Genomic DNA, 14279 nt, shown 5'->3' on the forward strand with positions numbered 1-14279 from the left:
TGAGAGCGTCCAATTGGACGCCGTGTCGTCGTTGACAGGCGCAAGAGGCGTCCAATTGGACATCGTGTCCTCGTCGTCAGACGTAAAAAGCGTTCAATGAGGACGCTCATTCATCGCATGCGAGTTTTGTGGCTTGTGTAAAGCTGAGACATTGTCTCTGCTCTCGATTATGCTCGCCTGGGGCCAGCCTCACCAAAAGGCGGCCAAAGAAAAGAGAAAGTAGCGTCACTATCAATCGGGGCAGCAGCAACAGCACTAAGACGGCGAGGAGGAGAGGAAAAACGGAATAAAATTCAAGAAACGAATTGTTTTCAAGCCATAAAAACAGAATTTTTGAATGGAAATTAGTGCTTTTGTGTGCTATTGTGCGGGGAAGTGACTTTAAGTGCAATTTGAAGACTTTGTTTGGCGAACTGAAGCTTTTGTGCGGTGAAAAAGTAACTTTATATAAAGTGCACGGGGTTTTGTGTGTTTGGTTTTTATTTTAAAATTCATTTGGCAACTTTTTAGCCAATACAAGTTTGTGTGAGTGACACAATTGACTACAAAAGTGTAAAAGAGTTTTAGTGATAGTTTTTGTGCATAAATTTTGTTAAAGATCATAAGTAAAGTAAGTGTTGCTCATTCTTATCCTACTTTTTCTCACTTTTGCAAATATCTGGTTTCCTTGCGAAATGTACTTGTGTGCCTCGGGAAAGCAATGACGTGCGGCCCTGCCCTGTTATTGCTTATCCGAGTTGGTACATTTCTGCACACTCAAAATATAGTTACATACAGTATGTAATCGTATATAGCTCCGTGAATAAATGATAATATTCACGCCGCACGAGTTATATACGCTTACGTACTGTATGTAATTGTAACCAGATGTCTCAGCGACTTGCTAATTTGCGGTTTACGTAAGGCTGTTAGATTTAAGATGTTCTGCATACACTCTAAGAAATATAGTTCCGAATATACCAGAAAGTAAACGCAATCGATTCTTTTGACTTTATTACACCGTTTACTCTCTGTATAGTCGGAACCAAATTTCTTAGAGTGTATCGAGCTTGAGTCCATTCATTGTGAATAAGTAATCATTCCTTTTTATGTATTTCAGCACATTATTAGTTGTGCAATATTTAATTATTGTATAAATTGTTTCAGGAAATTGGCACAGTTGCAGAGTGGGAGGAGAAGGCAGCAGCCATCAGGACGGGCCTGAAGACAACCGTGATGAGGAGGACGACGGACTGGGCGCCGACCAAGAAGAAGCCTCGTAAAAAGCTGACGAAATTCCAAAGTCGTCTCAAGGCCTGGGAGGAGAATGGATCGAAATTACGTAGGCATTTATTCGAATCATTTAATACATGCGAATGTAAATGCACTTTCTATATATTAATATTATTAGGTCCGAATCACTTATTAGTCGCTGTCACCGGCCTCAACAGAGCAGAGCGACTCAAAACTTATGCTACACCCCTATACGTAGGACGGAGGGAATACAACAAGAGGCAGGCGAGACGCTGCAAAAACTTTACAGGGATCAAGAAGGAGCGAATTATGGCCAATTACCCAGTCGCAAAAAAGGTAATATTCACATGCACATCATTTATAAAATTATTCACCATCAGGCGCATAACTAATTGCTTGCACATTGTAGGACTTGGTTGAGCAGGGGTGCAAGGATGCCTTGGAGAAGACTCTGAGGAGAAGATTATCCCTCATGAAGCAGAAGATTGCTAAACCAACCTTGGTCATGATCACTCCACACCAAGAACTTATGTTACAGGCCGCCGGTAACATGATCCCGGAAACAAGTGAGTCATTTGTATAAAGTATGCACAGTAAAATATGCTCCCCCTATGAAACTAAGTGTGATTATTTGATTTTCAGAGCCATCAATCTACCACTACTACAGTGAATAATATTTTCTAGAATAGTTATGAAATAATAAAAATATTTTGCACGTTTATAACATTGATTAAAAAGTTCTGTATTAATAAATCAGTGACATTTGTATATTGTGCGGTTACATGATATCTTCCTCCTCTCCATCATTCAATTCCAACAACTCCATAGTTGCATAATTAGTTTGTGGCTCGAGTCGGCTTCTCGTCTTCCTCTCCATCGTCTTCTGTAAACATAGCCAGCAGCTGCAGCAGCAGCTCCAGCCAAGATGAGGATGACGATCGCGACAGCTGCAGACAGAGTAAACATATGAGTCATATAAAGCATGTGTCTATGTATTTATTTTAGGTAGATTCTCACCGAATTTCCAATATCCTCCCTCACCGGATATTGCTGGCGTGGGACACTCTTCAACAAAGGCAATAACTCTCCGAAAGTAAATACCTGGAGGGGGATCGAATTCAGGAAAGCACACTGTGCTTTCATTCACCATGATTCCAAATGAATTTAATGGGATCGAAAGGCAGTCAAAGCAGTCCATAGCAGCGAATAAATAATGTCTCCGTCTTCTCTCTGTCTCTATCTCTTTCTCTCTCTCTCTCTTTTCTCACTGAGCTGGGTGGTCAAAAATGATAAACAAGAGAGGTGACACTTGACACTTCTAAATATTTTTCTCTTTCCTCTCTGTATTCAAACCATGTTCATGATTCGCCTTTCAATTTTAATACAGGTTTCGAAGAGGACACACTGGGTATTTCGGCATGTATTTAATTATATTTGCAGTTGTGGGCGTGACGCTGGGTGCCCCCGTGCCTTGTGAGCTGGTCGAAAACTGCCCTGCATGCACCAAAATAAAGGGATGCCACCCAGGACTTAATTTTGATGGAGAGTTTCAGTGTTACGCGCTGGGGATGGAGTACAAACTGGAAATAATGAGAAGAGTGACAACATGCAGTGGTGAGTGCTGCGTTATTTAATTAATAAACTCATTCATCAATTAAACGAGTTAAATTCCAGACAATTTACCAACAAAGCGTGCCATCATCACTCCAGCCACGACCAGCTACGACGATCACCGCCACCGCTACCACCACAACGACGACAGCCAGCTCGCCAAAGAGGAATGTAAAAGGTAATTGCCGCTACCTGAATGTCGCCAACTGAATGCAAATATAGATTAGTATAATTTCTGCAGAAATCAACCGATCCGCCGCCACCACCACGACCACGACGACCACCACTACCACAAGAAAAATTCCCCCAATCTCGTGGAAAAAAATAGCGTCTTTCATCCCCCACCGCCATCGTCCACTTCAGTTCCTCTGTCCTCCCAAGTCCCCAAACCACCACCATCAGCATCACCAGCAGCGGCTGCACCACCCCGACCCTCGCCCACACCGTCGTCCCCTGCAATAGTCCCAATTCCCGTTTTGGACGTCCCACAGCCATCCGTGCCCCCATCACCAATTGTGCTACTCCCATCCCCAGCAACGCCACGACCACAGGCATCTCCTCCTGAGCCACCACGACAAGCACCCGAATGCAAAGAGTCAAAGCGGGATAGAGTGGTGAGGAGTATTTGTAGGTTTAATTATTTGCAAGGAGGTGACGGCATTCGCATGACAATCGGTAAAATTGAGGAGATGAAATGCGAGGAGAGGATGCTTGTGTATAAGAGATGCAACCCAGTTCGCACTGGGTGAGATTGAGTTATGCATAAGAAATGCAAGTTTTTTTTAAACTAAAAAAAATTATAGGTTTAATCAAAACACACTTTGCTTTAAATATTTACAGTTGTAATTAATAAATATTCTAAAATGATTCAAATTCACTAATGTAAAAATTCACAGACTGCATACAATTATTTATGACAATACGACAGATGAATACATTCACTTCTTACAAATACGAACACGCTTCATTGACACGCTAGAATTTACTACTCGGTTTGCTAAGTAAGCTGGACTACACTTCAGACGTGAGATGGGTAGACAGACATCCTCGCCACCTGCAACATAAGATTAATATTAATTTCATATGCACAATTTTTTACTACATTACTTACTATTCATCTGGGGTAGATGACAAGTCTGGATATAAAATATCCATAAGTCGCTCCATGATTGCTGTATTCTTCTCCTGGACGCGAAGTTGCGTTGCTAAGTTGGAATTGCTCGCAGTTAGATTCTTTGATAAAATGTCCATGGTTGTGGCAATTAGAATTCGCGATTTCTGTAACTCGAGCACTTTGACGTGCTCTTCGCGTGCAGTAAAATAAGCCAGGATGTGCTTTTTTTATAGACTCGAGTTCCTTCCTGCATTGCTGAAGGGTCCGATGGTAACCGGCTTGAGTTATCCGGGAGCAACGCAAAATTTGGCCGAGTGCAGCAACTTTACTTTCTGTTGATTCTTCGTGTTCCTCATGTGGTGTATGCTCACCAAAATCTGGGTTGTGGTCCTCGATGAACTGGAAGGACGGGGGGATGGATAAATTATACGCGAACTGTGGGTCCGGTGATGGTGGAGGAGCTGATGGGATTCCTCCTTCAGGGGTAGGGGAAGTTGATACACTCGCTTGATCCATTATGCCTAGCTATATTATATTATATCCGGAGCTAATTATTTTTATATATTACGGTGAGAAGCAGCACATAAACAAGAAGACGGTGCAAGTTACTACTGCTTCGAAAACTCGAGTCTTCAGTGTCCTTAGACGCTCTAAAAAACGACTACGAGATGTAGGTATGGGTTCGGTCTCTATCTGAAAACTAGAAGCTGGATGTTCTGGTGACGATGGCATGTCGCTTACTGGGTACCTATCAAAATTTTACAAGAGTTTTCTTATGCGCCAAGGGAGAGCAGCCGACTTTTCTCTGCGTGTTCGACATCTCTATCAAATTCTCTCAGTTGCGTAATAATGTGCTGGAACGGTCCTACGGGGACTGTGATTACCACGCCTTGCCAGTGGTGAAATGCACTAGTGCGAGGGCTGAGAAACTTGATAAGGAGTAAACCATTCATTCTAATAGGTCTGAATTTAAGACCCCCTTCACATGTTTTTGTTAAGCTAGAATGCCAAAAGTTTTCGTCTGCGAGGTCATCAATTGCTGCAAAAGGGTTGTCCTTGAGACTTGGAATCTCATCTCGCACATTTGTGGTGTCTATTTCCTTGAACAATTCGTCCATTCTTGATGTAACGTCAGCAATGTCCTTGATGGGAATCCTAATAATTGAGTCCTTAATTGGACCAACCTTGTCTACCTTGTTGATTTTACGCAGAACCGCGTAATAAGCAAAGTCGACAGGGTCCCAGTATTGCTTCAGCTGAATTCGTCCAATGAATGGTACATCGTGCCAAAATAGATATTGTTTGTAAATGGCGTCGTCGTTGCTTTGCGGCTGTTGCTGAGGCTGGGAATTATGGAGCGTTGATGACAGGAATCGGAGAAAGTCTGCCTGTGATGATGCTACATTTGTAGACTGGGTTGAGGGCACGCATACTTTCGTAGCAGCTCCCTCATCATCACTTTCTCCCGTAAGGTCTATGCATTGTTGAGACTCTTGGTTGTTGATGGGCTCCATTCTGGCTTTCGATTGTTTCATGGTGCAGACTCTGAGTTCCTTTATATACAAGCATTTAAGGGCGAAAACGTTTCTTGCAAAAAGGGACGACAATAAAATGAACGGTGAAGTTCAATGCGAAGTCCAAGTGATTTAATAAAATGTGCGTCATCTTGAATGCGTTGTTTGAACAATTGTTCAAACAGGTAGATTTTCATTATTATTTTCTCATTTTGAAGGGGAGAACGTTTCTGAAGAAAGTGAAAATATTATTGTGCCAACTTCCGTAATTTAGGGTTATGAGAAGTTCAAAATGTGATTGAACTGTCATCAGAATGTGCGTGATTGCGATGATTGTGCATAGCCTCCAGTTGTTTTACTTCCGTCCCACTTTCTCATTTTGGAGGAGAGAAAGTTTCATTAAAAAAGTGGTCGAGAAAGATAATAAAAAATGTTATCTTTCCAGCTTCATTGATTTAGAATTATTGGAGTTGCAGATGCAGACATTCCATACATTTTCCGCATATTTGAAGGGGAGAAAGTTTAATCAAAATATGGCCGACGGCGATACACGTGAATGAAAGCTTTATGGAGCTTTATTGAGGTCAAGTCAGCGATTACCATTTGACATATCTTGATTCGTGATACATATGCTTATTTTTGGGCAACTGAACTGAAGTTGTTTTCATTCTCGGAATTATATGTATCCTCTCCTTCTCTTGCGGACTTGACCTACTTTGTACTTAATTTTAAATATAGGGTATTTTCACCACTTTCTCCTCAGTGCGTTTTGGTGAGCCGTCGCCAAAGTTAAATTAAATTGTGAATCGTTTTGTGAAAATTTGTGACCTAAATAGAAAGTATAAAAAGCTGTATGTGCTGCATAATACCAACACACATGGGCAAGCATATCGACAATGTCATCGTCGCTGGAGGAACTTGAGAAACAATACAATAAAAGTGAACATTTAGTTGAGTTTAAGCTTCCATTGTCATACTACTCATCATTCATTGAGAACAAGGTAAGACCAAGTCCTTTAAGCAGTCCATTCTTTTCGACAAGTCCATATTGTGACAATAATTTTAAGCTAACCCCTTCTCAGAAATCTGCATTTAATATTTTTAAACGCAGTTTAGAACCTGGCGAACGGTTGAGACTCGCAATAATCTCAGGTGCAGGAGTTGGGAAATCAGAGTTTCTCAAATATTGTAGGGATTACACAAGTCAGTCACTGAATATACGATCCATCAACCAAGCATTTGTAATTTTAAGTTTCACTGGGGCCGCTTCATTTATCATTCATGGCCAAACTGTGTACTCATTTTTCCAACTTAAAAAATATGATGGAAATGATTGGCCTAATTTAGTCCATCGGCGTGCTAGTCACGAATTAAAAGAGAGGGCGAAGGCAGTGCAGGTTCTAGTCATTGATGAGATTAGCATGATCTCATTGGAATTATTTGGATTCATTGACAAAAGATTACAAGTATTGAGAAAGAACAAGAAATCATTCGGAGGCATCCCTTGCGTCCTGGTGGCGGGAGATTTTTTACAGTTACTTTGTGTGGCAAGCAAACCACTATATACGAATCCTAATGACCTTGATGATGACTTTCAGATCGACGCATCTCTTGTATTTAGGTCATTTAAATTTGTACAGCTTTTAGAAAATTGTCGGCATGTTTACGATCCTTTATTTAACGAGGTGCTAGGAGCATTGCGAAACCGAACAGTAAATGCGACGCACGTCGCATTTTTAAAAACAAGATTAGAACAAAACGTCTCTCAATCAGAGAGAAATAGGTTTATTGATGTCCCTCGCATTTATGCAACTAGGTGTCTCGTCAAAGCATACAATTTATACCATCTCATTGAACAACAGAAACCAGTTTTGAAAATTGTCCCCATCGTTACACCACGGCATCAACAAGTGTCTGAAGAATATACAATTTATTTGGCACGTGGTGAGAAGGTTGTGTTAACTCAGAACCTATCGACGAAGCATAGACTTTTTAATAATTCCGAGGGGACTTTCTATGGAGCATTATTTCGCACAAATAGGAAAGATAATTCAATGCCTGTTGCACTGTTAATTAATTTTGATTCATTTCTGCGCCCGTGTGTGTACAGCAAATCAGGGTTACGATTAGTGCCGATTCCATCATTGCAAAATATAGAATTTGTAAAGTGTGCAAATGCCAAATTTAGCATAAGACAATTCCCCATTGCATTACGGGCTTCTATGACTAGTCACAAATCCCAAGGACGGACACTTGACCTTGGCGTAATTTGCCCAGGGAATCATGATCTATTCTTTAATCAGTTTTATGTCATGATTTCCAGGTTCCGAAAATCTGAGGATTTTCTGATCGGAGACGATATTAATCTGGAGAGATTGACTACTCATTTACGCTTCAAAGAACAACACCTCAAACTGGTACGTGAAATGGACATTATACAATGCCTCTAATTGTAGATTCGAACCCTGCACCAAAGTGTGCATTATGTTTGACTCCATGTGTTACTCGTAAGGACAAATTAAGTTACACGATGCAAAGTGCGTTCCCTCTTGTGTGTGAGTATTTACTTCCTACATACTGTCCACGGTGCATATTTAATATTTACGCAATTGGCAGACTAGAATGTATGATTACGGAGAATGAATTTGAATTTACGAGAATGTGCTCCAAGATAATGGAGATTGTTATACATAGTGAGAAAACTTATCATGGACAGACTAGCCACATGTGTCAAGAATGGAAATCTTTATATTCTGTAGTAAGAATGCGAGATTTAAGCATTAGTTCTTTCATGCAGTTGGTAAAAGATTGCAATTTAACAAGGAAATATATATTTCCTGAAAAGTTGGCAGACGTACTCGAGAGGGGAGGATTTTCATTTGGACCAGGTTCGGCATTTATTAAGAAATACACTTACGGCATTTGGAGAAGAATTAAGCGGTATGAACAGGAAATTGTTCTACACGGCGGCGACCGTGATAATGAAGAGGATACGTATTACTCTAGTGAGAATTCCGACACTGATTTTGAATATGACACTGATATTGACTATGAAAGTGATAACAGTGATAGTGAAAGTTACACAAGTGAAAGTGATTAATCTTAAACAGTTACACAAGTGAAAGTGGTGACATTGGTGTTGACTATTAAAATGGTGAATCTTAATCATGCTTGTACGACTTGTAGGTTATGTCCCCGCGTGGTTTGTGTGCGATTCATATTGCAACCATCGGTTCTAAGCGTCGCATTTGATCCAAGCCTATTTTATTTAATGGGCACGTTGTGTTGTGGGTGCATAATAGGACTCGACAAAATGAACAATATTAATAGACGAAAAACGCGTTATAATCTCGGTTTAATTGGACAAGTTATGAACGTTGTGTCCTGGTGTGAAAGACGATTTAAATTTCCACAAGGTAAAAATATGACAATTTTAAACGTTTTGCGACAAGCGCCTATCTCGTATGAACTATTTAAGTCTATTGTCAATGAAGAAGTGTTACAAAATACTTAAAGGCGCCCCCTGGCTCTGTGTAAGTTTTCGAAAATTTGGAGCTAAATTTCCTTCGAAATTATTTTGACAAGTTTACAAAACTTACGCATTTTACTTTGTACAGTGTTAATAAGGACTGCGTACCGTACATAAATCGTCTTATCGATTACCAAGCTCATTACAAAGACAATTTATGTACATAAGCTGTAAATCTTCTCCTTTTCATGAAATTTGTACAAATTAACAGGACAGAAAACCATTTATTATCCAACCCGTCGAAAAGTACAATCCATCCACCAACCTGTCTGAAGTTTGGTATCTCGACTTCCCCCAAGTTGAGAGACTCGTTTCCCTCACCTCGGACGGATTAAGTTGTTATCTTATCGGGGGATATGCACAGGCCGAGAATGCAACAAGTTCATTGACTGTTTCACAGATTTAGCGTGCTAAAGCTTTTATATCACCCATTTATAATGTCAAAATGTTGGAAATGCAATTTGAGCTACTTATAACCAGTTAGACATTGAGCACAGGATGTTTTGCGTATTTTCCACCACTTTGCTACAATCTGACGTACTTCTTGTACATATATATTGTGTAATTAATGTAATTAGTCAGCATCCGTTGACAACCTGGCTAAATAAATTAAGCATGTCGCAGAAAAACAGTATCAATTTCACAATACGTACCTGACACAACTAATGAGTCATTAGGAATGACACACGTTAAGATAACCGTGCTCATCATTGCCCATTCAACATGCATGTTGAACGGGTAAAGATAATAATAATAATTATAAATAAATAATAAGAATTTGTATACCTGGGTAAGATATAAAAAACAAATTGACATTTCCTGACCGCTTTACGCAAATGGACTCGGTCAGTATTACGCTATGAATGTACCTAACAAATTAATTAATTTTTAACCTCATGCCCAGACAAGGCCAAGGGCTGTCATCCTGGACAAAATCTATAAATTATCCTGCTCTCACAACTTAAGCATCATTTAACCCTATCCCCTCGACTAATTCAAATATTCGACAAAAATTCCCTTGACTGCAATGGCATCATTTTACCCCATGCTCCTTATCACCCTCCTTCTCTTAAATTATTCCGCGGGTCAAACCCTCACCGTTGAAAAGTCTCTGGTTACCCTGCCCTACCCAGCCGCCGGCACCGCCTCCGTGTACGATGGGGACGACACGATCTTTATTTTTGGGGGGTATGAAAGAAGTTCGTATTCCAATAAAATTTTAAAGTACTCAATTTCCACGGACAACGTTACACTCGTGTCCCAATTTCCATGGGGGGTCCTTAGTTTCGTAAAATAGAATCCTAGTTCAGCAAGAACCAGGGGTCAATCTTTGCATGAATTGTAACTTTACTAACGTTATTTTTTTTCAATACGCGTGCAAGATTTCGTACCCATAAGAGTTAAGAGTAGAAATATAGATTCATGGTTGCAACGTATTTTACCATATGAACTACGAAGATCTTAAATAAGCCGTGGATCGTTGATACGAAGAATAAATATTAACGATCAACGATGCGAAGTAAAATTATTTAATTCCCTTAATGTGCGTGTTTACAAATGTTTTCTTAAATTAAACCAGTTATGAATTGGATAAATAAGCACATTTTTTGGGCTAAAGGTTAAATAAGTTAGTTAATTTTTGGTCATTAAGAACTGTATTTAAAAGAGGAATATTCGGATTTCTTTGATTAAGATTATGTGCATACGCACACTTAGAAATCTTGGATTAAACTTATTCATTTAGATATATGGGACTTTACCAAAGTATTGATATCTCCGTAATATGGTACATACATACATTTGGTTACAAATTGTTACGAACCGGTATAATTTTAACGCAAAGCGGTAGCAACTTTACCACCTATGTAGAAATCAATTATGTCAGATTTCTAAAAGTGTATCTAAGCATTACATTTTCTCTGCGTATCTATGTATATTCAGGACAGAAAACCGTCTATGATCCAACCCGTAGAAAAGTACAATCCGTCCACCAACCGGTCTGAAGTTTTGTATCTCAACTTACCCCAAATTGAGAGATTAGTCTCCCTCACCTCGGACGGATTGAGTTGTTATCTTATCGGGAGATTTAAAAATACCGAGAATCAAACAATTTACCAACTTAACACACTCACTCATTCCTTGACTTCGATTTCGGTCGTAGGATCCCCAGGAGATGCGAGTAACATATTTTCCACCAGCTCCGTTTACGTGAGGATGAGGAAGCTGAACCGAATTTATACCTTTGGAGGCGAACTTCTTGGTTCAATTGATTCCCTTCTAAGAGATGAGATCTTCTGGATTGATTTATCTCCTTTGAATGTGCAGAAATAATGCATAATTCCAAATATTCAATTTATGTATGAGAAAATAAAATCAGCAATTTGATAAAACTAAATGAAAAGATCGGAATTATCAGTATCAATTTTAATTTAATGAGCCAAATTATTATTTCATAGTTGTTAAGAAAGCGAAAACTCCCCAAAAATCAATGATGGAATAAGAATAAATTGGCAAATTACTTTTGTAATTCTAAAAAGTTCTTACCAATTATTTATTCATATTTCAAAACATGTCACAAGCCTCCTAAAATGAAATAAAGTTCGAAATTTTCTCATAGAATTAGTACATATTTCCATACTTTTTATTCATATTTATTTCTTTGTTTCGCACTGTATGCATACATAGCAAAATCGAACACATTTCCCCCCAAAACGTATAAAATCCCCTTATTTTCCACTTATAGATTTCTCTTTCCTTTCATTTTTACCCTATCCAAATGCCTCTTTGTTAAACAATGCTCCCTCACCTGACGAAAACTAGCTAATTTAACGTTACACTGGTCACACCTGAATAGCTTCTTCACCTCTCGGGGATGCCTTTCCACCGCGTGACTCTCATATTTCCACCTAAAATTGAAAACCACCTGACAAAATGGACACGGAAAACGGTTCCCCTCTTCTTCAACGCCATGCACATTTTTCAAATGTCTCTTGAGGTGATCTCGCCTTTTAAACGTTTCCTTACATCCTGCCACCCCACACTTAATTGGAGCCTTGTCATCTGTATGAAACACTCTGACATGTCGTCTCAATCCTCGTTCATACTTGAATTTCTTGTCGCAATGGGGACACGGTAATTCGGCGAGGGTCGAATGCGTCTTCAAATGACCGAGAAGGGTTGATTTCTTGCGAAACGAGCTTTTGCACAGTTTGCAACCAAATCGGCGGGGCGCGTCGATGTCGCCGTGCACCTTTTTGTGGGCGTCGAGCGCCTCAGGGCTCGCCATGCTGCGACCACATGTCCCACAGCGGTACGGAACTTCAAGGATGTGCTTGTTCATGTGGACGTAGAAGCGGTCGAGCTGGCCGGAATAGGGGACGTAGCCGCAGAAGTAGCAGGTGACACGGCCCTCTGGATAGAGAGGGTTGTACGAGGGGAGATGGGGGGAATTTACGGCGCGGTAGTAGGATCGTGGTTTGGATGGTCGTTTTCGGGGCGGCTTCCGTTTTTTGGAGCGTTTTGTGGTCGTCATGGCGACGGAATTTGATGGGGGTGGTTTCTTCCGTTTTCTTGGGACGTAGTTTGAACCATAGCTGTAATTTGGGTCGTCGCTTGAATCATGTCGAGATGTCGTGGCGACGGAATTTGACCACTCGGAATTGTCGCTGTCGCCTCTTGAAGAATCGGAATCGTGTTCTGTCTTTACGATTGGAGAGACATCTTTGGCATTTTCTTGGTCGGGGGGAAGGTGTGAGGTCAAATGGGTGAGGACAAGGTCCTGAGTTGGGTAAGTTTGGGCGCAAATGTGACAAGTAAATCCGTCAAGATTATTATCGGGTGGAGGAGGAGGGGTTTTGATGCGAGGGACTGGTTCGGGTTTTGTGAGAGCAGGGTCGTCATACTCTGTAATTAATTATCTAATTATTAATTAGTAACTAATAGCTATTGCTTAGAATAATTTTTAACATTAGATTGTCACCTTTATGGAATAAAGAGTCGTGTAATTTGACTTGTTCCAGGGAGGAGAAGCGTTTATTGTGAATTTCGCAGGTAAAAAACATTTCCGAAATTGCTGGCCTATTTATTACTTTTGGATGTCCTCAGGGTTTCCTAGTAAAAGTTATCAAAATCTTTAACCTTATAAGTATTTTGAAATTATAGCACATGCTGTAAATTTACGATGCAATACTATATGTAAAAATGAGATTATTTTCAAAAATACATATGTGCATATGCACATATGCATGTATGTACATATATATGACCTTTGAAAATTTATTAAATGACACAAAATATATGTACATTGTACAAGTCATTTAAAAAATTGATTTATCGAATGTTGTTAACGGTAGATTGTTTCTGGAATGAAATCAGGTAAAGAAATTGTCACCATTTTGATATGTATGTATGTACATACAAATGCATTACTTTTGCTTAACAATAAATACATGAAGATGCTTACGCAAAGAACCCAGCTTGTTGCAAAATAATCGTTTTCTTATTTATTAGATAGTATAAAAAATACTTACGATTATCAACGAAACATAGCCAACTATTTTAAAAGAATATTTGTCCGGATGGAAGTTCAGGGACTGATTTGTGATGTGATGTATAAAGTCAGCTGTGTGGAGAATGAAAAGATGAATGGAAAATGAATGGCTCACTCTTCACATTCATGCAATGTGCTGTACATACTATGTATGAGTTCAGAAATTTGTTGCATGCACCCTTGGAAATGATAAAAATCGTCACTATCGTATCCATTATTGTGTATTGCGTACCATGATCAAAATGTCGAATTATGCTTTCACAAAAATTCATCTAACTTTCTAGCATGTAGGTTAAGTTCATAAATGAGGTCAAAACACCCACTACTACCGCTACCAGTGGGTATGGTCAATCCTATTTTTGGGAATTGACACTTAATTTGGACATGCTTTTGTATGTATGTAGGAAGCGTAGAAAAATTTCTCGAACCTTATGCCACGTCAATTTACAGGGATATGGTTGATGAGCAATTAAAGAAGAACATAGAGGTTACTTGGGTACCTATTTGTTAGGAAATTATGTATGCACTTATACCTAATGACGCAAAACATTGTTAATAACAAGTGCACCACACCACATACTACTTTATTAGCAAGTTATAAAATCTCACAATTTTTGATTACCTGCGTACTTAAGTTTGTGTACAAAGGTTTCGATTAAATTGTCAAACTAAAAAATAAAGGTTTCCACGTGGTAAAATTTGCCAAAAGTGGGCTTATCTACAGATGCA

At 39.5% G+C, this 14279-nt stretch overlaps 2 protein-coding genes across 2 annotated transcripts; one reads left to right on the forward strand and one right to left on the reverse strand.

Moving 5' to 3' along the window:
* Positions 1-211: 211 nt before the first annotated feature.
* Positions 212-2001, forward strand: LOC118433138. The gene is made up of 5 exons (XM_035844789.1): positions 212-610; positions 1147-1321; positions 1391-1569; positions 1643-1799; positions 1876-2001. The coding sequence occupies exons 2-5, from the start codon at positions 1216-1218 to the stop codon at positions 1905-1907; spliced, it is 474 nt and encodes a 157-aa protein (XP_035700682.1). The 5' UTR covers positions 212-610; positions 1147-1215; the 3' UTR covers positions 1908-2001.
* A 9519-nt stretch (positions 2002-11520) lies between these two features.
* Positions 11521-13632, reverse strand: LOC110861626 (zinc finger protein 628). The gene is made up of 3 exons (XM_022110760.2): positions 13531-13632; positions 12981-13111; positions 11521-12904 (listed from the first exon to the last, which is right to left on the reverse strand). The coding sequence occupies exons 2-3, from the start codon at positions 13060-13062 to the stop codon at positions 11739-11741; spliced, it is 1248 nt and encodes a 415-aa protein (XP_021966452.1). The 5' UTR covers positions 13063-13111; positions 13531-13632; the 3' UTR covers positions 11521-11738.
* Between the last annotated feature and the right edge of the window lie 647 nt (positions 13633-14279).

The sequence above is a fragment of the Folsomia candida genome, unplaced genomic scaffold, assembly GCF_002217175.1.
Source record: "Folsomia candida strain VU population unplaced genomic scaffold, ASM221717v1 Fcan01_Sc043, whole genome shotgun sequence".
Classification (NCBI taxonomy): Eukaryota; Metazoa; Arthropoda; class Collembola; order Entomobryomorpha; family Isotomidae; genus Folsomia; species Folsomia candida.